The following is a 27,046-nucleotide window of genomic DNA, read 5'->3' on the forward strand; positions in this document are numbered from 1 at the left end:
GCATGTGCTTTGAAGTACTCTGGCCTTTTTTTTAAAAAAAGCAAACAGATGCTGCTTCACAAAGAAAAGACAGATGCTCAGAGGCACTTCATTTTTATGCCCTCCTGACAAGTACATAGGCTCCCTGTGACAGGCTAGATTTTTATTGGGGGGCGTTAGAACCATTATATTTGGGGAGGGGGATAACCTTTAGGGACATAGGAATTGGCAGTGACTCTCCAGGGTTTTAGGTGAGGACATTCCCAGCCCTACCTGGAAATGCTCCTGGGGATTGAATTTGGGACATTCTGCATGCCAAGCAGATGTCCTACCACCGAGCCCTTCCCTATATACTCCATGCATGCTCAGAGGGACATGGAGAAATGGTCAACACTAGTCCTTAGAAGAGCTATTGTTTTGTCCATTTAGGACTGCCTGTATCAAACTCATGTTTTTCACCCGTTTTCTAGTTTGCAGCTTTGGATGTCCTGACGGCCTCCCAGCTTGCCCAACTGACCATTGCTCGTGGTGTCCTGGCCAATGCCAGCCTGGCAGAAGATGTTGCCCAAACCCTCCGCAGCCAGAGCATCCGCTTCATGGAAGATTACTTGACTCAGTTATCACTGTTGCCCCTGGAGCCCTCACCTGAGCACGGAGCCAGCTATCTGTTGCTGGAGACCGTTCTGAGGAAGGTGAATGAGAGCTTCCCCGACCTCTGCTCACCCTCCTTGAAAGACCTGTTTCAGGTGAAACTGATGAGGTTCCTGCCTGTTGCTGATGCAAAGATCCTGGAGCTTTTCCCGACCAAAATTGGTTGCACAGACTTCCGTGATATGTGAGTAGGCTCAGGTGGGTGGTCCATGGGTTGTGCTTGATGGAGGGAAGTCCTCTAATGGAAAAACTGTCAGATTTAGAGATGTCTGCCCTGTCCTGCATTTGTCACAATGCGGCAACCGAAAAGGGATAATGCAATTCTAAGCAGCATCAACAGAAGTCTAGTGTCCAGATCAAGGGACATAATAGGACCAGCTTTGGTCAGATCCAGGGGTGTAGGAAGGGTGGCCCGCCCTCGGTGCCATCCCAGAGGGGTGTGTGACAAACTCTCCCTGGGTGGATTGTGCTGCCGTGCCACGATCAGGCCCCCGCCAGGAGGATCGCGCTGCCTTGCTGTGATTGGCCCCCCTGGAGGATTGCACCGCTGCACTGCAATCGGACCCCCCCCCCGCCCGAGGATCACGCTGCCGTGCTGATCACCCCGTGGGCGGATCATACTGCCCCATAGGAAGATCGCCCTGCCCCACTGCTCCAGGTGCAGGAGTGGCTAGCTCCGCTACTGGTCAGATCCCACCTGGAATATGAGTCCAGTTCTGTGCACCACAGTTTAAGGCAGCATATTGACAAGCTAGAATGTATGCAGAGGAGGTAGACCAAAAAGATCAGTGGTCTGGAAATCAAGCCTTTTGAGGAACCATTGAGGGACCTGGGTATGTTTAGCCTAAATAACAGAAGACTGAGAGGTGATATGAGACCAAGTTTCAAATATCTGAAGGGCTGTTGCATGAAAGATGGAGCAAGCTTGTTTTCTGCTGCTCTAGAAAGTACAGCCTGAACCCATGGATTCAAATGACAAGAAACAAGATTTCAGCTAAACATCAGGAGTAACTTTTTGATGATAAGTGCTGTTTGACAGTGGGACAGGCTACCTCAGCGGTAGAGCATCTGCTTGGTATGCAGAAGGTCCAAGGTTCAACTGAGGCATCTCTGGAAAGGGGTGAGAGAGACCCCTTTCTGAAACCCTGGAGAGCTGCTGCCAGTCAGTGTAAACAATGTTGAGCTAGACGGACCAATGGTCTTATTCAGTATAAGGCAGCTTCCTATGATAGGCCAGAAAAGTATAATTATGTGTGCAAAGAACTGGATTTCTCTGTTGTGGAGAATGTACAAAAATGCATCCTGCTCTGCTTGCTTTGCAGCTACAAAGGGATCGATTCTGTCTATCATGAACTAGACAACAGCACCCAAAAGGCTGTCTGCACAAAGCGTCTGGATTTTCTGAAAGGACAACTTACAAAAGAAGGTGATAGATGGTTATTTTGTGGTTTTTCTCCCTTGCTGGAAATCGTGTTAAACTATTAAGATTTTAAGGCATGGGATGGGGAGCCTTTTCAGCTGAAGAACCACATTATCTTGGGGATAATCTTCTGTGAATGTGCCAGAGTCACAAGGGGGTGTGTGGCCAGGGGCAAAAGTGGGCGGAGCAATTGCATCTCCATATTCCCTGCAGGAGCTGCTTGCACCATCATGACATCGAGCAGCAGAGACTGGCTGCAGGAAAACTTCGGACTCTCCAGCAGCTTTGCAGACTACAATGATTTTCTTCACCTGAACCCCTCTTTTAATGGCGTAAGTAGTGTTGTTCCCCACGGGACGCGGGTGGCGCTGTGGGTTAAACCACAGAGCCTAGGGATTGCCGATCAGAAGGTTGGCGGTTCGAATCCCCGCGACGGAGTGAGCTCCCATTGCTCGGTCTCTGCTCCTGCCAACCTAGCAGTTCGAAAGCACGGCAAAGTGCAAGTAGATAAATAGGTACGGCTCCGGCGGGAACATCAATGGCGTTTCTGTGCGCTGCTTTGGTTCGCCAGAAGCAGCTTAGTCATGCTGGCCACATGACCCAGAAGCTGTACGCCGGCTCCCTCAGCCAATAAAGCGAGATGAGCGCCGCAACCCCAGAGTCGGCCATGACTGGACCTAATGGTCAGGGGTCCCTTTACCTTTACCTTTAGTGTTGTTCCCCACCACCACCAACACCCAGCCTCATTTGAAGCGGGGCAGGAAGGTGGGGGGCAGGGAGTGTCCAGCTCCAGGCCCTTTTCTCTCTCCCCACCCCAGAGCAGGAGCATTGTCATTATCTGCCAGGGCATCAGAGCAATTGATCTGACAAGTGAATGAGGTGATAATGAGGCTTTCAAGTCCCCTTCCCCTGCTTGTGGCAGATGAGCACTGAGGAAGTCAGGGAGTGAGGGCTATAATCATGCGAAGATCAGGTTCTTCTTCCCCTTTGGCAGGGGTTCTTCCTTCATGCTAACAGTTTTGATTCTTTGTGAGACTGCTGAACTTCGGGTGACTGAATACCTTTCAGTGAAGTGCTCACTGTGAGGTGTTTTTATTTATTTACTTATTAAATTTGTATCCCACCCTTCCTCCCAATGGACACACCATCATGTTAAGCCAATGGGGTATAGTAGCCAGTGTGGTGTAGTGATTAGAGTATCCGACTAGGATGTGGGAGACCACTTGGAACAGTCACTCTTTCCCGTTTAACCTACCTCGCAGGGTTGTTGTAAGGATAAAATGGGGAAAGGGAGAACCATGTCTCCCCCCCCTTTAGCTTCTAGGAGGAAAAGGTGGGACGTACTTGTAATAAATAAATAAAACATTAGACTTTAGGATAATAAAGAAAACATGTGGAACATTTTTCAAAGCCTCTAAAAACATGTAAATTAGAACATTGAAAATGTTTAGAAGCAATTGTATACCACCATGGTTTTTGATGTTGTGGTTGCTGTGGTCAGTTATCTCTCAGCCGCCAAGCACCTGTGCAAACAGGAATGTTCTTTAAATTTCTCCTGGAAATAATTCATGCGGGAGCCACCACCAAGGAGGCACTGCCACGGCCAAGGCCAACTGGGCAATGCTTTACCAACTGACCCTTGGTGATCAGAAGCATGCATTAGATGGATGTACAGTCTGAACCACAAAGTTTTTACACCTGCCCACCACACTCATACAGGGAATGAAAGTCTGGTGATGATGGTGTCCCTCCCCGCTGCCCCTTGTCTTTCAGTTTGAAGTGCTGGATTTGCTGACAACAACCCAGATGGGAACACTGCTTGTTTTCTCTGGCACCTTAACAGACAGCGCCAGGGTCAGTGCTGAGACAGAGGCAACAAATGTGATGGCAACCCTTCAGAGCCGAAGCATATCTGAGCTCCAAAGCCTTCTTCTCAGCATCCAGGCACAGGTGAGCCACTTTGAGTGTTGGAAGACAGGAATGGTGGAACTCCAGATGGTGTTGGATGCCAGCTTTGGACTGGGAGATTCATGGAGGAGGAGGAGGCTAGCCTTGACTACTAGCCACAATGGCTACGCTCTACCTCCAGGGGCAGAGGCAGTAATGCTTCCGAATACCAGTTGCTAGAAACCAAAAGTGGGGAGAGTGTGCTTGTAGCTGGTCCTGCTTCCAGGTTTCCCCTTGGGGCATCTGGTTGGCCACTGTGTGAGCAGGATGCTGGATTAGATGAGCCATTGATCTCACCCAGTATCTCACACATAACCTCTTAGGTTTTTTGATCCATTGTTCTGTTCGAATGCAGAGCTTTCTAAGACCCCTGCCATTCACGTAAAGGATAAAGTGAATTTTCGAATCTGAAATAAAAGAAATGAACCTCCATACACTTGATGTTTATACGTTCTTTGTCTCCAGGGGAGCATCACAAAGATAACCAATGTGCGAGTTCGTGAGATCATGTTACGGGGGATTTTCCAACTCCTGAAGCCACACTTTGCCTCCATGCCAATGCCTGATTTACTGTCCTGGTTCAATGGGCTCCTGATAATTTATTTCCCATCCATCACAGTGGAGGAGCTGGGGGCCTTTCCTACTCTCCCCAACTGCACACAGATACAACCCATGTAAGTAGAAGTTTGATTAGTGGGGTTTTGTGCTGGGTATATATAATAACACCCAGGCAGAAGGAGGTGCATTGGCTGCTGTTTTGCTATGGAGACGGTTTTAAGGCCCGAAATAGCCCAAGATCAGGTGAGATGGAGAATGCAATATGGAGCAAGCTTGTTTTCTGCTGCTGTTGCTCCAGAGGGTAGGACCTGAACCAATTCATTTGAATGGCAAGAAAGGAGCTTTCAGCTAAACATTAGGGATAACTTTCTGGTGGTGAGAGCTGTTTGACAGTGGAATGGCCTCCCTAGGAAGGTGGTGGACTCTCCTTCACTGGAGATTTGTAAACAGAGGTTGGGTTGCCAAAGACTAGATGACCCTTGAGGTCCCTTCCAACTCAACAGTTTTATAATGCTATTAGGTGAGAGATGGCATTCCTCTGTAGAGGCTGCCCCTGTCATTGTGATCTGCTAGGGAGGGGGCCTGAGGATTGTACACACTGGACAGAGGCAGATCTGGCCACAGTATGGAGGAGGGTCTTCTTAGGTGGCCTCAACCTATGGAATAAATGTCTTCATTCAGATTAGCGGGGTGGGGTGTGGGGAATCTGCGGACAGCTTTTGCCAGGAGTTAAAAGTACATTTAATCACCCAAGTGATTATTCTTGTGCTTCCTGGTGCTGATTTTTCAGTCTTTGGCTTGGGTGTGTAAATCAGGGTGTGTAAACTATGGGTGGCCAATCTATAGAGAGCCACAATTCCTCAGGAGTAATCTGTTGGGGGCTGCATTGGTGGGCAGAACTAGAGACCAAAGTGTTCTGGATTAATGGTGTCCCTGCATTTGGATGCCTTGCAGTGTGAAAGGGCTGGATTCTGCCTTTGACCAGATGTCATTGGAGACCAAGACTGGTGTGGCCCAGTGGATCCTCCAGGCCCTTCGAAAAACAGGTGAGCCTTTTGTTTCCTGGCTTTCTAACTCATGTACGGGTGGAAGAATCAGTCAGTTTTGGATCTCTTCACTTCTTCTGAAATCTTAACGTCAGCCCTCCACTCACAGGTTGTTTCTTTACTTATTAAACTGCTGTCCCATCTCTCCTCCCGAAGGAGCCCTGGGCAGAAATATGATGGGATCCTTTGTGTGGATTAGTGTGCAAACAGAATGGAGTCACCGTCATCATTTTTATTACTATTATTAATAAATTAATTTGTTAGCCATCTAAAACAGGGCTGTCTCTACAATCACGTTCAAAGATATAAAAACTGATTAATATAAAAATTGTCAATATTCAAAGAAATAAAATCAATGCACAAAACATAAATTGAAAGCTTCCATCAGGGGTGGAGCAACCCAGAACAGAACTTGAGAATTTGTCTACACTTTCGCTTGTCCCGTGGCCAGAAAGTGTGGACCAGAGCGGTTTTCTGTTTGTCCTGTGCTTTCTAGGCTCAGGTCAGAGTAGTTTTGCCATTGCCCACTGCTTTCCCTGAGAAAACCCTCTTGTTTGCTCTAAACCGGAGCAGATGTCAATCTAATTCAGCACTAAACCGTGGGTTTTCCCGGGAGAAAGTGGTGGGGCGAATGGAAGTGTGGATGACTCCTAAGATAAAGTAATGGGATCAAATTCCAGGGAGAAGTTGGAAGTCTTCACCTGGCTGTGAAAAGAAGTTCAGTGTTGGTGCCAGGCGGACCTTGTTCAGGGCAGCATTTCACAGGCAGTGGTGGAACATTTATGGAATGGCCTTAGAAATGAATGAATGCAAAAGTGAAGCTGACTCGAAATTAAATTATCCTTTCATCCCTGGCAAAACCCACTGGTTCTTACTTTACATTGCTGCATAAACAACAGTGCAGCGACAACCCATCTTTTGGAACTTTGGTTAAATATTTGCAAGCATTTGTTTTGTTCATCTGGTGCTCCTAAATGGGCACCTACTTGCAGAATTGCAGAAACATTTTATTATTATTATTATTATTATTATTATTATTATTATTATTATTATTAATTTATTTATTTCAGACTGCCAGATGACAGGAAACTGGCTCTCCCTCAACTTCCAGAGATTCAAGTCCTTCATTAGCATCACAGATTTGATGTCTCTTGACCCAAGCTTCAATGGGGTAAGATCAGCTGTGATGCTCTTGCTATTAAGATCAACCAGGGTCTGGTCCATATTTTACCACAACAGCAGAGGAGCAATTCATCCTTTGGTCTTAAGCCCTTAGCTTCGTGGTAGAGCACCTGCTTTGCATGCAGAAGGCCCCAGGTTCAATCCATAATGGCATCTCCACGTAGGGATAGGAGAGACTCTTGCCCGAAACCCTGGAAAGCCGCTGCTAGTCAGTGTAGGCGGTAATGAGATAGATGGACCAGTGGCCTGACTTCCAGCCTTCACAATATGGGGATGATAACACTGGCCTACCTCATAGGGCTGTTGTATGAAATGCAATGAAATAAAGTGGGCAAAAAACTTGGATCATATACAAGCACCATATACAGTCATACCTTGGGTTACAGATGCTTTGGGTTGCGCGTTTTCGGGTTGCATACTGCGCCAAACCCAGAAGTACAAGAACAGGTTACTTCCGGCTTTTGGCGCTCGCGCATGTGCAGAAACTCTAAATCGCACTTTGCACATGCGCAGAAGCATTGACTCGCAAGCCACGCATGCGCAGACGCGATGCTGCAGGTTCCTGCACGGATCACGTTTGCAACCCAAGCGTCCACTGTAAATGTTAACTGCTATAGTTTTATTACTATATTTATATTCCGACTTTCCTTCAAGACATGTAAGGTGTTGCATAAGGGATTATCACATTTCAGTCCTTCCAACAACCCCAAGCAGTAGACTGGTCTAAAGCCAATGAGTCAAGAACCACTAGTGAGTTGCGACCTGATCCAAGGCGGTTTGCAACGGGAGCACCACCACCATGCAAATATATGGGGAAAGATTAAGAAATGGGTTCCCAAATGCATGTTTGGGTTAAAGGTGGGTGTTAGGACTGAAACACTTGAAGATTACTAGGCTAGAGCACCCAGTGAGCTCCAGGACTGAGCAAGGATTTGAACTCAGATCTTCTCAGGCTAAGGTAACATGATGCCAACTACTCCCCAGGATGAAAAGCGGATGGACTACTTGAGAGACCACTGTAACAGTTAAAAATCATTAGCAGGGATACAATAACACTTGTAAAGTAGCATGAACTTTGGAAATTATGGATACTTAATAGATAGATTACAGTAAAAAAATGCAGAAATGAAAGTTTGAAATGGAACCCATGGAGGGACATCTGAAGGTTTGGCGAACCTTTTTACTTTATTATTTTAATTAATGGTGATGTCTGTTTTGTATCATAAATGAAAAACCAAATAAATAAATTTATAAAAAAAGAAAGAAAATAAAAGTGGGTGGATGGATGCAGCTATTCATTTCTGTTGCCTTCTCTCTTTTTCAGACGGCTAACCTGGGGGAACTCTCAGCAGTACAACTTGCTCAGCTGACTGTGAATCCAGAGATGCTCTGCTGCGTCGATAAAGTGAAGATGGTTTTCACAAGGCTGGCTCAGCTGCCTGGCCTTGACCACCTGGCTGCTTTCTGGGATGCATTCAACATTGCCTACAAAAAGGTACAGAGCTCAGGGACCCGCCTTCCACCGCTGAGCAGGGCACCAGAAATGACTTTCTGGAATGACAGAAGGTGTGGAGAAAGCAGATGTAGAGAAGCTTTGTTCCCTCTCTCACAGCACTGGAACTTAGGGCCATTCAGGACAGACTAAAGAAAGCCCTTCTTCACACAGCCCATTGTTAAAATGTGGCACTCGTTCCCCCAGGAAGCACTGATGGCCACAACTTTGAATGGCTTTAAAAGAGGATTTGGCAAATGCATGGAGGAACCAGAAGGGTGTTTTACCTCTGCTGTTGGAGGCAGCATGCATCTAAGTAACAATTGCTTGGAATGGCCGGTGGGGAGAGGGATCTCACACTCAAGTCCTGTTTGCAGGCTTCCCAGAAGAGGCATCTGGTTGGCCACTGTGAGAACAGGGTGCTGCACCAGATGGGCCGCTGACAACTGTTAGAGCCATATGGCACATAACAGTAATCCCCAGAGTACACAATTTCCATTCAGAAAGATTCAAGCAGCCTGAACTAGGTTGGGGTTCTTCTCATGATTAGGGTAGGGGGCCTTTAACATATTTGCCTCTTGCTATGGTCCTTTGGTGTGAACCAGCTTCAGATACAGCCTTCAAGTATGAGTTATAGAATCATAGAATGGTAGAGTTGGAAGGGATCCCAAAGGTCATCCAGTCCAACCCCCTGCAATGCAGGGATCGCAGCTAAGCATCCATGACAGTTGTTTGAATTAGCATGTCCTTGCCTTGATGGCTTTTTTGGGAGGGAAGCCATAAGCAATGACTCTTTGAACCAGTTTGAAACCAATGGCATCTTGCTGTGTAAACCTGCCCTTGCCATATGACTGCTTCAGAGGATGGGCTGTATGGGGGTAGATGGATGGATGGACGGATGGACAGGGAAATAAGCCATTTCTTAGATTTTAATAATATGTGCCAAAGCTATGTGAATGTCCCTGTCCGTTCACGCCCTCTCCAGTAAGTATAATAATAATTTTTATTAGGCTACCCGAAGATACCCAGAGTCTCAGAAACCGAGACTCAGAGTCAGCCGGTCTTTGTCTCAGGTAAGGTCTTTTGCATCATGGAGCAAACCCCATCTTAGGCAAGCAGATGGGATGGAATGGCATTTTAATTAATAGCTTCTAGAGCAACTGGGTTGTTGTTTTTTTGCAAGGTCTTCTAGCAAATGGAACCCTATTGACCTGGTGGCTGGTATCTTGGTGGCCAAGGGAGTAGTGGTCTGGTTTGATATACTATCTGAAGTAGCTGATAGTGCCCCCATGAGCTACACCAGGGCAGGCCAATGCGATGCCCTCCAGATTTTGCTGGGTCACAACTTCTACCAGCCCAAGCTATCATAGGGAACAGTATGGAATCCTGGGAGTTCCTGGACATCTGAGGGGCACCGTGTTGGCTACCCCTGTGCAACAGTTGTGCATGCTTTGGTGAGTGCCACACTGTAGAGCAGTGGTTCTCAACCTGTAGGTCCCCAGATGTTGTTGGACTACAACTCCCATCATCCCTGAGCTCTGGCCTTGCTAGCTAGGGGTGATGGGAGTTTTAGTTCAACAACATCTGGGGACCCACAGGTTGAGAAAGGCTGCTGTAGAGGAATTCGAAACACCTCGTGCAAATTGGTTTGGCTGTAATGGCTTCCTCCAAAGGTCCCCTGGGAATGATCAATGAGCCATTGACCTGATCCAGCAGGCTCATCTTACGTTCTTACTAGGGGCCGCACCCCTAGCTTTCACCTTTAACCCCATGCCTCTGCCTTCTCCCCCTCCTCTGGTGCAACTCTCTTGCACATAAATTACCCCACCACCCCACCATGCTATTGCTTAAAACAGCCATTTCCCTCTGTGTCCCTCCCTGCTTTATTTAAACTTCTGCTGTTGTTTTAAATTCCCCTTGTTGGTATTCCCTCTCTTCTCATTCCTCTGCTATGTCTAGTGCTGTTGTGCAACCTGCCTTCATTTTTGCTCCCCTACCCCACCTAGAATTCATGCAAATTGTGATGTGGCATTGCAAATCCTCTAATTCAAGCTGAATGATGACAGCCTTACATTTCTCTTTATATAAGGAGATCTCTAGGAAGGATGAGGAAAAAATCCTGAGTGCTACTGGAATTTAGTGTAGACAAAACTGAGCCAGGTGGAACAGTGGTCTGGCTTGATAAAAGGCAGCTTCATAGGTTCACTTAAGGGAAGGGGTGGAGCATTAATCAAAAGTACCCACCTTGCATGCGAAAGATTGACTTCAAAGGCATGCTAGAAGAGAAAAGTCTTCAGTAAGTGCCTAAAAGACAACAGGGAGGTGCCTGTCTGGTATTCAAGGAAGGACCCCCAAATTTAAAGCAGTAACAAGACCTTCCCTGATCTCCTGCCCTCTTCTCTCAAAATCTTCCTGCCAAAGTTTGTAATCATCTTTCATCTCCATTTTAGCCCAGTTCTGCCAGCGTGCTCAATATCTCAATGGATGTGAAAATGGCCATGCTCACCTTGACGATGGAGCGCTTGAGCATGGCGTTTTCAACCTTCACCAATGCTGATTTTCGGGTCTGGTTTGAGGATAGACTGGTGGTCGTCCTGTCCAGTGTGAATGCAGAGTTTCTTGGGCAAATCCCCAAAAGTATATCCTGCGAGGCGTACAAGTCTGTGTGAGTGTTGACCTGTTCTTTATTTTGGGGGAAGGTCCCCTCCGAACCTATTTATTTATCCATGTTTTATACCGCTTACTATAATAAAACACCTCTGAGGGATTTACATAAAATCTGGACAGAGACAGCCTAACCTCTGCTCTGGTAATCTCTAGGTTAGATTACTGCAACGTGTTAAACATAGGTCTGCCTCTGGAGATGGTTCAGAAACTTCAGCTGGTGCAGAATTCAGCGGCGAGCTTGTTACTGGGGCAAGACAGTTTGAGCATAGAATCCTGGTCCGACTGCACTGGCTGCCAAGTGCCTTTTGGGCCCAATTCAAAGTGTTGGTTTTCATCTAAAAAGCCTTAAACAACTCAGGACTGCAGTACCTCAAGGACTGGTTTGCCCCATATGAACCAACCTGGACCCTGTGAATCATCATCTGAAGCCCTTCTTCATGTGCCTCTTCCACCAGAGGTCTGGAGGGTGGCAACACGAGAACCGGCCTTTTCTGCAGTGGCTGCTTGCTTCTGGAATGTTCTTTCCAGGGAGGCTCGCCTGGCACCTCAGTTACATATCTTGAGGCAGAAACATTCCTCTTTTCCCAGGCCTTTGTCTAATTAAACAACCTATGCCCTTTTAAAATGTGTGTAGAAGGGTATTGTTTTTGTTTGTTATTATGATATATATTTATGTGTTTTTATATTGTAAACCTCCCTGAGATCTTGGATGAAAGGCAGAATAGAAATTTAAACAACACAGCAGCAGTCAATGTGATTTCCTAAAAAAGCAGATTAAAATTTAGAGTTGTGTCCAACATTAGGCCTACTCAGAGTATACTCACTGAAATTAATGCACGTTACTAACTTAGCAGCTAGGGGGGGGGACTTGGCTGCAAAGTCAATCCCTGCAGAAGGGTTCCCAGCATAGCTGTCAACGTTTCCCTTTTTTAAAGGGAAATTCCCTTATTCCAAATAGGATTCCTCGCAAGAAAAGGGAAAAGTTGACGGCTATGGTTCCCAGTCACATTTGGTCCCCCCAGGGTTGGGGCGATGGAGATCTAGCTTGTCCCTGGACTAACCAATTGAGAACTCCCAACATGCTCATCACTCTTCCCAGAATGAACTGGGGCAATGAAACTGGTTTAAGTGTGTATAGTGTGCATATATTCTAACGGTGCCTTTTCCTTCTTATCCCAGGATTGCTGGGATCAACAGAAGCTTCTCTGCAATTCCACAGGAAAAGAAGAAGGATTGTGTCAACTACATTGTTTCTTTCCTAACCCAGAAGTCTCAGACCACTGGTAAAGAACTGGGTTTTAGGGCAGACCTGTCAGGAGGAAAATAGGAGGAGTGAACAAACAGTGGTTCTCAGACTTTTTTTATCTGGGCCACCCTTTCCAAATAAAATTTGTTCGCGCCACACCAAAAATTGTTATTGATAAGAACTACATTGGAAAACAAAAAGAAACGACTCCTAGCAGTGCTTGATTTATAGCCTAGAACACAACTGCTTTAAAACATGATCATAGGACACCCAGAAAGTAAAAAACAATGCAGCTACATAAGATGAATCATTCCCAAAGTATATAATTTTAAATTAGCGTCTTACATGTGTAAGAGTAAGTTTGTATGTCTACAAACTCAGTGAGAGATGTGAGCTTCCTTTTGCCAGGTAATTTATATTAGATCTAATCTGAGACAAACAAACTTTCTAGTCTCATCTCCTCATCAACACAAAGAAGCACTTTTCTCTTCTGATCTTTCGTATTTGTCAGAGTTGAAAATCCCTGTTCACAACATGGGGAACTGTAGAATAGCCAATGTTTGCACAGTGATTCTGGATGACAGCTAAGGTTGTCCTCAGTATCACTTGCTGCTCTTGCTCTCATTTTGAAAGTCTATCTATCCATATTCTGCAAATAGAAACACTGTTTTTTTATGCTGTCCTACACTACACTACACTACACTACACTACACTGAAATGTTTAAATGTTTCCTGGATTGACTTTGAATCTTCATGCTGCTCTTTTGATTCTCTCGTGCCACACCAGTGTGCACCACACTTTTTGAGAACCGCTGAGCTAAAACAAAGGGATTACAGTGGTACCTCGGGTTACAAACACCTCGAGTTACAAACACTTCGGGTTACAGACTCCACTAACCCGGAAGTAGTACCTCGGGTTAAGAATTTTACCTCAGGATGAGAACAGAAATCACGCAGCAGCAGGAGGCCCCATTAGCTAAAGTGGTACCTCAGGTTAAGAACGATTTCAGGTTAAGAACAAACCTCTGTAATGAATTAATTACATAACCAGAGGTACCACTGTATTTGGAATGCACAGGCCTTAGCTTTTCATTTATTCATTTCTATACTGCAAATGCATGTGGAAATATATTTACGCAGCATATAAAATCTAAAGTTAAAAATAATGATAATTCAATTAAAGGCAAATACATAAAATGTTCAGGCTAACTTGCCAGAATTTAGTCCTGGAACCTATTTTTGATGCCAGTTATGTGGGCCTTTCGAATCCTGGAGAGGGGAATTACTGCTCTCTCTCCATCAGCAAAATGTCTCGGGCCGGCCCTGACATTCTCTCACTGGGCAGATAAGTCATGACTTTTGCTTCCGTCTCTTCCTTCCAGGTCCTGCCTGCTTTGGCCAAACCACACCCAGAAATTGGCTACTCACCTACTTTGGGCAATTCTATACGGAAGTACCATATGTTCAGCTGGTTTCATACTATCGCCAAACATTTGATGCTGTAAGTTAGTGCTTGCAAACCGGTGGGAAATTTTGAGAAAGTGATGTGGGCGCTAGTCACAAAATGGCTGCCAAGTGGCATTGTGTGATGGGTGCAACATCTAAAATCTGAAAATGATTCCCCCCCTTTTGGTGGAGGTGGGGGAAAGCACCTTTGTCAACCGGAGCTGTGCTAGCATTTACAGAAAGAAGCGCTTTGAACCTCTCTACTTTTGGGAACAGATAGGAGGGAGAATGTCCAGTCTTGGCATTCAGTGGCATGGGAGCATGTTCAAAGGGTGTATTCACTGTGGGAGATGCTGAGCCAGTGCAAGCAGGAAGTGAGCAGAAAGAGCAAACAGTCCCTTCTGACATTCTGACATTCTTATTTCCAGTACGCAGTATTGGATCTTTTAACTCCGATCCAGATTGGAGACATGATTGTACATTCAAACACCCTGACCAGCATGGATTTGGCATTGCGCCTTGTCAACTTCTTCCAAGAAAGCAGTGTTGACTTTGTCCAGATGATTCTGAAGCAATTCACCAGGGCTGCAATTCAGGTATTTCCCTTGAAACTCTTGTAGAATATTTGGAAGGGGTCCAAGGGTCATTGAGTTCAACTCCCTGCAACGCAGGAATCACAGCTGAAGTTATTGTGATTAATGTTAAATCTCTATCCCACCATTCCTTCCAATGAATCCCAAGGCAGTAAACAGCAATGCTGTGGAGGGATTTGCAAGCGGGTGAGTGAGGTGTAGAGGGAGGGGGGGGTCAGGGGTGGTGGCCAGGCAAACAGGTAGCCAGGGTTGGCAAGGGGAATGAGCAGGAGCGATAGCCCCTAGTACTATAAAATTGCCAAGTGATGCTGTTGCCTTGGGTTCTGACTGTTAACTCACTAACTCTAGCAAAACAATCAACTCTTAAAAACACATGGGAACATAGTTATACAGTTAAGTTCAAATTAGGTATCCTGTCTACAATTAGGGACATTGGAAAAATATATACAGTGGTACCTTGGTTCTCAAATGCCTTGGTACTCGAACAACTTGGAACCCAAACACTGCAAACTCGGAAGTAAGTGTTCCAGTTTGCGAACTTTTTTTGGAAGCTGAACATGTGCCGTTTTGAGTGCGACACTTTCGTTTTGAGTGTTGCGCTGAGGTTTTTTTTGTTATTTCTTTTGTGTTTTTGTGGCTCTTTTTGTGTGTGCCTGTGTGGAACCCATTTCAGCTACTGATTGATTGATTGTGTGACTGCAGTACATTGTTCATTTCTTTCATTTTATAGATCAGTGGTCTCGTTAGATAGTAAAATTCATGTTAAAATTGCTGATGTAGGGACTGTTTTTAAAAGTCTGGAACGGGTTATTCCGTTTTGCATTACTTTCTATGGGAAAGCGTGTCTTGGTTTTGGAATGCTTTTGGTTTTGGAACGGACTTCCGGAATGGTTTAAGTCTGAGAACTAAGGTACCACTGTATAGAGGATTCTGTGCTTTTCATTTAGAAACTGATTCCTTGGAGGTGTCTTTGTTTAATCCTTCTGCAGCACAAGATGACGGTCCTCCCAAACACCGAAGTTGCGCAGTTGCTCTTGACAAATTACCTGACCCTTGCGTCTTCTCAAATGGAAACCTACACAGCAGCAGACTGGAACGCCACTTTTCAGGGGGAACTGCGCTTCCTCTGCTCTGTGGTCAATGCAACAACCCTTGCTTACTTCGCCCCCCAAAACTACAACTCCTTTACCGCCATGTAAGTCTCGACATGAGTTCACTGGGCGCTAGAGGATGAGGGAGGGATTTTGTTTGGTCCATTTCTCGCTGTGGGCTGAGCCATTTCCAATGCTCATAGAATCTCATAGAAGAATCTTATAGAATATCATAGAACTCTAGAGCTGGAATCCTGCCCACAGCCGTCACGGGTTATCATTTATTATCCCTATGATCCCTGTTTATAAAGCCCAATAAAAAGTTATTGAAATAAAAATTAATTTAAAAAGGAAGGAAAGGAAGGTATTGCAGATGTGCCAGTGTGGATAGCTGTTTAAACCATGGTTTAATGTGATGAGCACAAAGTGGAATATAGCTTGGCAAGTGATAGGTTTGTGGACTCAGGCCTCCTCTTCCCCATGTGGCTAAGAGGAGGTGTTTGGAAATTTTTATTTGCAGTTTTGTTTAGTACAGCTTGTTTCATCCAAACTGACTAACTGGTTAATAGCGATGGTTTATTTGAAGCAAGTTAACTTGAAGCCATGGTTGAAGTTCCCCTTGACTCCAGCGGGAACTTTCCCCCTAATTCAAAGAGCAGATACAACCTGCAGATCAGAAGCATAGCAGGAATTTTGTCACAATAGATAGCTCCTATCTCCTAGACGTGTGCGCAGATTGGAACATGACTCCCAGTGAAAAAGAGGCACTTTTCTGGATTTTGCAATGTGGGAAAAATTGTGCAGAAGTGTGCATGGAAAAGCATGTGTTTTATGTGAATGATAGGTACAAAACGTACATTTTACTGGTGAATGCTTTCAAAAGCATTGAAATGTGTGTATATTATGAAAATCGCATGCATAAAACGCATACAAAATGCATTTTAAATGAAATGGGAAGAAATGGCTTATAACGGGGCAGGACAGGATGACATCACACAGAAGGGGGATGGAATGAGATGGAACAGCTGGTCATACTCTTGAGGTATATACCATGTGCAAGCGGATAAGTGTGCCCCAGAATCCCTTGCAACATTCCACAGGATGGCAAGCTCTTAGGAATTGTATATGTGTGCCTGTGTGTCGTTTCATCATCTTTGCTATTTGCGTCATGACAGTGTTGCTGGGCTTAGTGGAGCACATTCCCAAATGGCAGAACCCTTCAGGAGAGCTGTCGTACTGTGGATCATCCAGAACCTCAAAGACCTAAAAGGTAACATGACCAAAGAAGCCATGGGGAACATGTAGAGCAATCCCAGAGCCCCAGCTACTTAAAATGTCCCCTGACAAATATCAGCGGCTTCTAGTATAATGAAAGGTTCAAATATTTCCTGTGTCCTCTTATTACCCATTCAGAAAAGCCCAGTGAACCATTTGCTGAGTGGATCAAGTTTGCCTGGGGCTCGTTCTTCAAAGATGCCACCTTGGGAGAAGTGGAATCCATCAAGGAAGACTTCGATCCTGTAGGTTTGAATTCTTGATGACCAGCAAATTTTGAAAAATGAAGTTGTTGCCCAGAAGGCAAGACTCAGGGGCATGTGGGTTGTGGGTGCAGAGCAGAAAACTGAGCATTCAGACAGCGACCCCGGGGGCAAAGTTTCATGGAAGGGGCAGCTCCCTACTTGTAACAAAGCAATAAAACAGCTGTTCTTTGCAAGGAAGGGGGGAATGTGCTGGTGCATAAAAATTAATACTATGCTGCATAGTATTAATGATGAAGATGACAATTCTTCTTTTCTTGTATATGTTCCTTATTGTATATGCTGCTTATCTGAGAGGTTTACAAAATAGAAAACAAATTTGTACCCCAAATTGTGTCCCAGTAGCCTGAGCTGTTCCCCCACCAAAAGATATTACAAAACTAATATTAATTAAATAAATATAAATTAACCCCTTCCCTTTTTGACCAGTATTTTAGGATTCAGATTATATTTCCCTAAAGCAAAATAAATTCTACAAACAGGATTATAAATCTTAAGTTTATATTTGATCTATTATTCCCCCTTTACAGCATTCATTGTTTTTATAGCCTATAATTAAAGCAAAAACCCCCCACCATCAATTAGTCCCACATTTAGTTTTTCTTAATTCATCTAACCCTTCTTCAATTGATCCTATTTTCCCTTGAAAAGACTGAACCATTTCATATGTCAATTTATCTGTATGGAAAGCTGATAGATATATTACATCAGATTGTTTGCCCATCTCGCTCAGTATTGTCTACTCTGATTGGCAGCAGCTCTCTAGGGTCTCAGATTGATGTCTTTCCCATCATTTCCTACTGAGTTTTTTTTTTTAATGGGGGGATGCCGAGGATTGCACAAAAATGGGCCATCCCTTACTGATATATCAACATAAATTGTATGTTATCCCTATCTATTTTTGTAATTGAGTGAAAAACTATGATTGAGTAGTGTCTATGTTTTCTAGTTTGCTGTCTTGAACACCTTGAGCACTGAACAGCTGGTAGACGTCATCACGACCTCGGACGCTCTGGTCAATGTGACAACCCTGAGACAGGTTCTGTTGAGCCTAGAGACTGGCCGCTCTGAAATCCCACTTGCAAAGATGGATGTGTTCTTGACAAGGCTCAATTTCATCCTTGAACAGGTAAGTACCAAAGAAACAATCAACTTCCAGCCCCTTCAGTGCAAAGCAAACATCCAGGAAGCTTCAGTGGAAACAAGAAGAATTTTTATCGGATCAACAACATTTCTTGGGTTGGTGTTGGTAATATTTTTGCTCTGCAGATGCCCTCCCATCTGGTGTGTAGATTTGCAGTGGCCTAAATCATCCTTTTCCTTCAGAACCTTTCCTCCCCTTTTTGCAGAAGAACATCCCGGGTATCAGAAATGCCGAGGTGAGGTTGGAACTGCTCAGCACCGTTTTCAGAAACCTGGCCCGCTATTTCCGTAAATTCACTGCTTTGGACTACCAGAACTGGTTCACCAAGAAGCTGAAACTCCTTTTGCCCAGCATCAATGTGAACCTGCTCCAGATGATTCCTCTCGATGTCAACTTTGCCTCCTTTCGCGCCATGTAGGTGTCACCTTTCGTTACTTGTCCCATCAATTGCAAGTGGCCCCTTTGGATCAATCAGCTTCAGATTTCGTTGGTCAATCTGCTTCTCATGTAACGTTAGAATTGGAGTAGAGTCGAATGGTAGAAACTGGATGTTGGACGATTCAGGACAGACTAAAGAAAACAATTCTTAACACAGTGCATACATAAACTATGGAACTCACTCCTGCAAGCAGGCCCAGATTAAGGTGGTTGCCAGAATACGACCCCCCCCATTCTTCCCCAAAAGGAATGCATTAAATAAGGTGCCAGAAAATATGTCACAAAGTCTAACAAATTATTGCATAAGACTAAAATAAAAAAATACTCTGAACACATGCAATTTCACAACTGTCAGAAAAGCACAAACAAACAAAAATTATTTCACCAGACTTAATAAACACACAAAAAGCATGTGCGTTTTCATATTTAAAACTCACTTTCCATTCCTTTTGCTCACTTCCTAATGGGTCAGTTATCAACTCTTAGCCTAACTTACTTCACATGGTTGTTGAGAAGATATAGTGCCTTCTATTACCTATTTATGGCAGATAGCTTTAGCTCTTTAAACTCCAGCTGTCTAGTATTTACTTCTTTTCATTTCTCTCCTGTTCATTTGCAGATTTGGAGGTTTTGATCAGGTCTTCCCAGAGTTACCCGAGGAGGCATCCATCCAGATCTACAATTTGATGAAGAGAATAATGCAATTCCAAATCAATGCCTCAGGTACCTGCTTCATGGAATTTAGGGGTGGCAGTGCCTGCTGTGTCATGGCTGGCTTGGGATGTTGCTCTGGCAGATGAGTGGTCTGCTAAGTGTGGTGAAGACTATCTGTATAAATGAATATTTCTGTGTTTTTGTTTTGCAAATTTCTGATTTTTAGGGACAGCATTCCCTGGTGCTTACAACAACAGCCAGAGCTTCCTGCAACTCCTCTTTTACAGATTTGTGCGTTTTGTGCCATACGCTGACTTAGCCATCTTATATCCGAATTTTAACGGGGTAAGTGAATATTCAGGATGAATTTACATATTCCCAGAAATGAATTGCTGCTTGATGGTTAAATCAGATAGATGGGTTGTGTTCTAAAAACTCCATTTTCCTTCATTCTTAAAAATAGGTGTTTGGTTTTTTTTTTAAAATTGTTGATTGGTTTCACTTGACTTTCTTGTAGTTCGTGACAATAGTGTTCATGGCACTAAGCTAGAATTAGGTTTCTTTACAAAAATGCCGACTGAAGAATATGCCTGCCCTTGCTCAACCAAAGCTAAATTTCTTGGACGTCTGCTGAATCTGTTTCTCCATGAATTTTCTCCCTGCCAGTTTGAAGCCCTCTCTGCCCTGACTCCAAAGCAGATGGGCGCCATGATGGTTTTTACGAACGCATTCAGAAATGAGCGCCTTGCTGTCCAGATCTTGGCGGAATTAGAGAAGCGCCCCCCTGAGGAAATGAGGGACTTCACAGCTGAGTTCAATGCTGCGGTAAACCAGGTAATTGTGCTGCGCTTTCACCTGGACAGGAAAGTATCGTTTTCTAACTTGCATCAAATCTTTTCTCCTCCCCCTCCCCCAATCATTTTGCACAGTCAACACTGAACAATTGCACTTTCCACAAAATTCATTCTTCCTGCACTCTTGAACTTGAGGAAGGTTGTAGCTTTGTGGCAGAATATGTGTGCAATGAGTTGTGAGGCCCTTCCCTGGCTGGGAACTGAAAAGATTGTGGGAGTATTTTGACAAAATTTGAGGCTGTACACCAGCATACAGTTCTTTGCTGCCGTTTTCATGGGGGGAAACATAGTGGTATAGCAGCGAAAAAGCCACACTGTTCCATAACACAACAGTCACTGCAGTGTGGAAGGAATGTTAGAAAGCAGGACAGAAGCAGTGACAGTGTAATCAAGAAAACTAGAATTTCCCCCATGTTTGAATGCACTCTCAGCATAGACAAGATGGCCGAATGGTCTGACTCAGTCTCCCTCTCTCTCTCTCTCTCTCTGTCTGTCTCATTAATTCAGTTTTACGTTGTACAGTTAAATTCAAGCAACAGTCATAATCATCAACATTTAGGATTCCTTGAATCCTTAGACTCCGTCCCCCTTCCATGGTTTCCATTGTCAAACATCATCTACTGCATCATATAATTTCCCATATTTCTTAACTCAATCCATTTTTACCTTAGTTTTTAGTACATTACAAGTGTTGCTAAAATTCTGCCAAAGTTTTTAGTTGTTTACAGTGTTTATAAATTTTCCCCTTTCCTTATTAAATTCTCCTTCTTCCTGGTTTCTGAGCTTCCCAGTCATTTTCGTCATTTCAGCGTAGTCTGTCATCTTTATCGACCATTCGTCTCTGGCCAGGACTTTATCTTCCTTCCAACTCTTGACTCAGTGTCAGACTGCTTCCTGTGTTCCTCTGTCTCCCCTAAGCTTGTGCCCTTCAAAAGTTTTGGATGATGAATTTCCTCAGTCTTGGCCATCATTGGAAGGACCGGTTTGGGGGAGATCGCACTATGCTTAGAATTCATCCCATTGTATTTATACATGAGCTAGTTTTACAGGTGGATGGCCTCATGAAGAGTTCCACCGCAAACTCCCATTGAAAAGCTAGCATTTCCTCACATCTAGATTTGGATTTTGCTGGAGAAACCACCACCCGCTAATCTTGCATGTGCCTAGAACACTAACTGTCCATTTCCCTTGCAGAGGCAGCTGCTTGTCCTCCCAGACCTCCGGATCCGTAACTTGATCTTTGAGATGGTCTTCAAGACACTCAAGTTCAGCACCTTTTCTGCCGAGCAATACTCATTCTGGTTTGGCACTCAGCTCCAGTTCCTCCTGCCATCTCTCAAACCAAAGGACCTGCTGCTGATTCCCCTTGATATTGACTGCCAGTCTCACCAAAATTTGTAAGTCTGGGAAAACACCCATGTCTTTTTAGCCTTATCAGGGTAGGGACAGTGGAGAAATTGGATTTAGTTCTCATTTAAAGAAATTTTAAATTTTCACTTTCTGAAACAATGCAAAGCACAGCTGTCCTTTGAAATTTACACTTCCCTGAATTTTGTCGTGCCATTCTCTAGCTGGGTGACGTGTACAAAGAGTGCCTATACTAGGGTAAAGTGTGCATTTCAGAATGCATGTATTAGTGAAGTCAGATCCAAAAATTCCTTTTATTTGACATAACTGTTTTGCAAAAAAAATGTGTCTGTTGGGCAAAGCAGCATGCAGAAAATGTATGCTGGAGAAATTTGCACTAAAATGCTGATGATTTTCATGAGGGCCTCTTTAAAAAAAATTGCAATTGATGTGGCAATGTGTCGAACGGAATTTAAGAATTGGAAAAATGAGAAATGAAGAGTCATCAATCCCTACGTCCAGGTGGTGCTTGATAACTTGGTCCACCTTTATGTCCCATCCTGTTTGTCTTTCTAAAAGGGCATGAACTACGCTGGAGTTTTGGGACCCCATTTGATACAAGCCGTTCACTATCTTTGTCTTCCTCAGGGTGCAAGCGATGGACAAGGTGTTCGATCGTTTCACGGAGGGGCAGAAGAAGGCCATTCATGCAAGGATATTCAGCTACCTGGAATCTTATCAGGCAGATCAAGGTATCAGAAGATGGGCTCTTTGTTTTTGGAACTTAAGAACATGATCCCAACCGGGTGGCATACTGGATTAGACCAGTAGTTCCCAAACTTTTTTGGGCCAATGCCTCCTTGGTTCCATAATCTCATCCCCAGTGCCTTCTACCCTACCCTATAAAAGGTATTATTCAGATTAGTGGTATGCATAACCCACTAAGGAAGATAATAACGCAATGAAATTCAAAACACTAACAGTTAATTGCACACTTATTCAAATAAAACTATTTAGTTTAATTCATTCAACAAAACAGATGAACTTGTGAACCCAGCTTTTCAAAGTCTGATACCCATTTACATCTCCAGCACCCCCTGCTTCCCCTTGCCTCTTAGCAACCCACTAGGTAACCCCACCACCCCACAAGGGGCAGGACCACCCACTTGGTTAAATGCTGGGTTAAACCAAAGGCTCATCTTGCTCAATGGAATTCAATAAAATACAAGAAATAAGAAATAAGAAGAAGCAATAAAAATATAATTAAAAACTGTGCCGCATCTAGCACAGCGCATTACAACTGATACTACAGGCAGAGAAATAAAGAAGCAATCCATGGCAGAAAAAGTTGGGAGCCACTGTTCTAGCTGAGGAACTAAAATTCTTTGCAGGATGCTGCTCCCCCCCTCCCCCAAACTGCATGCAGCTTCACTCAGAAGGTCCTTATTCTTCTGCTTTTCTAGGAGAATGATCAAAACTCTTTCCTCTCTTCCAGGGGTCACCTGCTCTCCCAACACCAACAGCAGCCAATGGATCCTCAGCAACTATGGCCAGTTCAGTGCCTTTGCCAGCATCGCAGAGTTTTTGGCTGTGAATGTGAACTTCAATGGGGTAAGGGAACCTTTGCCAGCAGGGGTTGTGCTGGGGGAAGTGGCAGATTGTAAGCCCTTGAAGTGGGGGCAAATTGGAGGGACCAGTCCCTGGAGAGCGGTGCAACTTGCCCATAGCATGATGCCTAGGTTCTAAACTCCACTGTCAGAGGTAGCATGTCTCTGAGTACTAGTCACTGGGAATCCCAGGTGCGGAGAGTGCTCAGGTCCTGCTTCCCATTGGGATGTTTATTTGGCCATAGTAGACAGAGGATGCTGGACTAGGCAGGCCTTTAGTCTGATCCAGAAGGCTCTTCTTATATGCTTATGATGTTGGGCTAGAGACCCAGCCTGGAGAGCCACAGATTCTCAGGTACACAACATTCTGTTGCGTACCAAGTCATTTTTAAGCATGGGTACTATTGGTTGCAACTGTACATGAGCAGCAAAATGTGCACCTTTTCAGATTTCGGCAATGGCAGAGCTATCTGCAAACCAGCTGGCTGAGTTGGCGGTGGAATCGGGAGCGCTGGCTGATGGGAGTGGCATCATGGAGATCATGGGCAACCTGAAGACCGTGGAAGACCTTGCCAGATTCTTGGGCAAGCTGAACACCATTGCCCCGGTATGTGGCTGCTCTCTGGGAGTTTGGGGGGGCTATTTATTTATTTCATAAAATTCATATACTGCTTGATTGTGTTTTTTTTTTTTAAATCCTGCATCAAATGTTTTACGGAAAGAATAATATAATAAAATTATCAGTTAAAAGCCATTAAGAACAGCCATTAGAAACCTTTGGAAAACAATTAAAATCAATGATAAGCTGCAAACCAGATTAAAAATATATGTCAACATTCTGCATGTCTGGGTAGACTTGTCTAAACAATTTTTTTTTTAAGCAGGCACTGAAAAGAGTACTGTGAAGGTGCCTGCCATTTGTCAATAAGCAGAGAGTTTCCAAGTGTAGGTGCTGCCACACTAAAAAATTGGTTTCTTACAAATGCAGAATGTGTTATGTGACACTTGTCACAGTGCGAGTTCCACAGATTGGGCATATATGGGGTAAGGGGAAGTCAAAGATTATACACAGATTTGACTAGCTTATGACTGCACATAGCATGTTGCCTTGTGGTATAAGGTAAGCCTGATTTCTTACTAGAGCAGCTTTCCTCACCCTGGTGCCCTTTGTAGATGTTTTGGACTACAACTCCCATCAGCCCAAATCAGCAAGCATTGTGGTCATGGCAGGATGTAGCATTTGAATAAGTAGTAGAAGCATACCTGGTACTTTACAGAATGACATAGCGACAGAAGACAGGTGCCTCCATCAAGGAGATCACCATGTAGACTAAATTTCAGTGGCAAGCTAAGGACAGGGGAGGAAAGAGACAGGCTAAGGGTTGCAACAGATCCATGTGAGGAAATGTTCCACAAATTTACGCTTCATTTCAGTTGGCAATATGGACTAGGAGATTAAACCAAAGGATCTGGAGGAAGAGTAGGTTGCAAGAAGGGCCTTAAAGGAAATGAGATGGAGACACCACCTCGCTTTGGGGGTGGGGTGGGGTTCCAGGAGCACCAGAGCATGTGCAGAGTTGTTTAATGAATACTGGGTGGCGATTTCTGTTCACAGATGGAATTGCAAAGCAGTTCGTACGCCGGTTCCATCTTGAGCATTGCCTTCCAAAGGATAGCGATCAACTTCCCGAAGTTCAAAGCCAGTGATTTCGCCTACTGGTTCCAAGTTATCTTCCAGAACGTTCTGCATGAGTTCAACGAGACCCTTGTGGTGGACATTCCGCTCAAGATATCGTGTGACTCCTACCAGAAAATGTGAGTGTGTTGCGTGGCATGGAAATGAATGCTCACCTCAAACCTGCACCTGCTTATCAGGCAAACAAAGGCAATAACAGACTGTTGGCACAAAAATAAATAAATTGCTAGCCATGTCAGTCGCACCAAAAGAGAATTATTGGGGTGATGGCAGGAAGGGAAGCCACCCAGCACTTCAGTCGGAAGTGAGCCAATGAGGATGACTCAGAAGGATGACCCAGATTAGTATCAGCAATTTTCTAGGGTCAGATGACACTTAATTGTTGGTTCCCTTGTGTCAAGCACTGAAGCCACCTGGGCTGAAAACTACCTCCTGGCCAGCTGCAGTGCTGTTGTGCAGTGAAGCGGCAGGGTGGCCCAAGAAACAAGGTGGCCAAGTCCTTTAGCTGGTGTCACTACTACAAGTCCCCTCCAAAAAGATTGAGTGAGATGCTTACAGGGTACGGAGAAATCTTATTTGTAAAGCACATCTTTCCATCTGTGAGTGCAAAGACAGTACCTCTCTAAGGCCAAAATGGACAAGAAAAGAAAAAAGCTTGTTCCATCGTGTGCACCCAGAATAACCTGGGGAGGAGTTCTGTGCTGGTGAAAAGCTTGCCTAGTGGTTAGAGTATTGGCTGCGTTTGCCATTGAGAAGACATCTTGTTCTGGCTAACAGTGACATTGTCTGCCCCTTTTGCTTCCCAGATTGAAAGGTTTCAACAATGTTTTCGCCAACATCTTGCCTGGAAAGGCCCTCAGTGTATTTGGATTCAGCAAAGCTTTTTTGACTACAAAAATCAAATCAGGTAACACAAGCCCTTTAAAAAAAAAATCTACCTACCTACCTGCCTATCTATCTGAATAAATCAGGGCTGTCGCTTCATGAAATAGATAACAATCATATTCAACTAATCATGGGGTTTAATAGATCCATTCTTTAGTTAATCCCATCTGAATGAATGTGCATATTACTGGAGTCATAGGAGAAGCATTTCCCCCATTCTTTTGAGATGGTGGGTCCATGTGTGGAAACCAGATGCCATTGCAGAAGAGGTTTTCTCCTGTGCAAGAGAGGTAGAGAAGGTTCCTGCCACTTGTGGGTTTGGAAGATGAGAGCAAGAGAACACAAGGCGAGTCCTGCAGGATCAGGCCAAAGGCCTATCTAGTGTAGCATCTTGTCCTCACAGTGGCCAGGCAGATTCCTCTTCTGGGAAGCCTCCTGAGTGCCACGGACACACTCCCTCCAGTTGGGATTCCCAGCATTTTGGTACCCAAAAGGCATCCTGGCTCTCACAGTGAACCATTGTGACTAGTAGCCATTGATAACCTTCTCCTCCTTCGTGGATTTGCCCGATCCTCTTTTAAAGCCACGCAAGTTGGTGGCCACCACTGTCTCCTGTGGCAGTGAGTTCCATAGTTTAACTATGCACTGTGGAAAGCGATTCTTTCTTTTGTCAGTCCTGAATCTTCCAGTCCAGCTTCATTGCCAAATACAGGTGAAGCTGGAGTGGTCAGGATTTTTATGAAAGCCTTTCTCTGTAACTGCACCCAGACTGCAGAACTCCCTTCCTTCATGAGGTCTGCATGGTCCTCTTCTGTGTCAGTCTTCTGCCACTGAGCTGAAACCTTTTAAGAATTTCTAATTTATTTAGATATTTGCCAATTTAGCATTCTTAATAGCTGATTCTACTGTTGTTGTTTTTTACTCTGTTGGGAAGATGCCACCATGTATTGAGTCAGACCATTTGTCCATCTAGCTCAGTATTGTCTACACTGGCCGGCAGCTGCTCTCCGGGGTTTCAGGCAAGGGACTCTCTCCTTGCCCTACCTAGAGATGCCAGAGATCAAACCTGGGATCTTCTTCTGCATACAAAGCAGATGTCCTACCACTGAGCTGTGACACTTCCTAGTTCTCATTCCAATTCTGTAATTTGCTTTATGATATATTGTTGTTTCAAAGTGTGAAAGGTGCCTTGCATGTGGTTTTCAGGGCAGGATGTAAATTTCCTAAAATCAAAAGACAAATAAATATGTGCTCTAATCATGATTGACAGGGTGCCGTTGGTTTTTAAGTCTGCTGCACAAAAGCTCTTTAATCAATTAGTTCACTGGCCAAGCACTGTAGCTCTGAGAGTTGTTTATGTAAGGTTCTAGGTGAGGCTGGGAATGCAAAGAGCCTTTGTCTTTTTGCCATGCTTGGCTTAGCAGCGTAAAGTAAAGCCAAGCCCTTGTTTTGTACACTTTTCTTTAGGGAAGGGCCCTGAAGATGTCCTTGGACTCCAGTTCTCATCAGCCCCAGCCAGTGTGGCCAGTGGGTGACGGGCGATGGGAGTTGGAGTCCAGCAACAT

At 44.5% G+C, this 27,046-nt stretch overlaps 1 protein-coding gene across 2 annotated transcripts in view; it reads left to right on the forward strand.

The window, feature by feature from the left end:
- Window positions 1–27,046, forward strand: part of LOC310748833 (uncharacterized protein) — a 60,906-nt gene that overhangs the window by 11,684 nt on the left and 22,176 nt on the right. Inside the window, exons 11-37 of one of the 2 annotated variants that reach the window (XM_083584794.1) lie at window positions 450–814; window positions 1,953–2,056; window positions 2,264–2,382; window positions 3,824–4,000; window positions 4,463–4,671; window positions 5,510–5,601; window positions 6,672–6,772; window positions 8,108–8,278; window positions 9,286–9,348; window positions 10,726–10,940; window positions 12,122–12,225; window positions 13,571–13,689; window positions 14,063–14,230; window positions 15,217–15,422; window positions 16,494–16,588; window positions 16,732–16,838; window positions 17,806–17,985; window positions 18,206–18,414; window positions 19,058–19,161; window positions 19,319–19,437; window positions 19,759–19,926; window positions 21,141–21,343; window positions 21,942–22,045; window positions 22,789–22,904; window positions 23,349–23,507; window positions 24,516–24,715; window positions 25,403–25,503. In XM_083584794.1, coding sequence (XP_083440920.1) covers window positions 450–814; window positions 1,953–2,056; window positions 2,264–2,382; window positions 3,824–4,000; window positions 4,463–4,671; window positions 5,510–5,601; window positions 6,672–6,772; window positions 8,108–8,278; window positions 9,286–9,348; window positions 10,726–10,940; window positions 12,122–12,225; window positions 13,571–13,689; window positions 14,063–14,230; window positions 15,217–15,422; window positions 16,494–16,588; window positions 16,732–16,838; window positions 17,806–17,985; window positions 18,206–18,414; window positions 19,058–19,161; window positions 19,319–19,437; window positions 19,759–19,926; window positions 21,141–21,343; window positions 21,942–22,045; window positions 22,789–22,904; window positions 23,349–23,507; window positions 24,516–24,715; window positions 25,403–25,503 — 4,078 coding nt within the window. The remainder of the gene's footprint in view (window positions 1–449; window positions 815–1,952; window positions 2,057–2,263; window positions 2,383–3,823; window positions 4,001–4,462; window positions 4,672–5,509; window positions 5,602–6,671; window positions 6,773–8,107; window positions 8,279–9,285; window positions 9,349–10,725; window positions 10,941–12,121; window positions 12,226–13,570; window positions 13,690–14,062; window positions 14,231–15,216; window positions 15,423–16,493; window positions 16,589–16,731; window positions 16,839–17,805; window positions 17,986–18,205; window positions 18,415–19,057; window positions 19,162–19,318; window positions 19,438–19,758; window positions 19,927–21,140; window positions 21,344–21,941; window positions 22,046–22,788; window positions 22,905–23,348; window positions 23,508–24,515; window positions 24,716–25,402; window positions 25,504–27,046) is intronic. The other variant, XM_083584795.1, reaches the window with a different exon arrangement.

The sequence above is a fragment of the Podarcis filfolensis genome (genome assembly GCF_964270895.1).
Source record: "Podarcis filfolensis genome assembly, chromosome: 14".
Classification (NCBI taxonomy): domain Eukaryota; kingdom Metazoa; phylum Chordata; class Lepidosauria; order Squamata; family Lacertidae; genus Podarcis; species Podarcis filfolensis.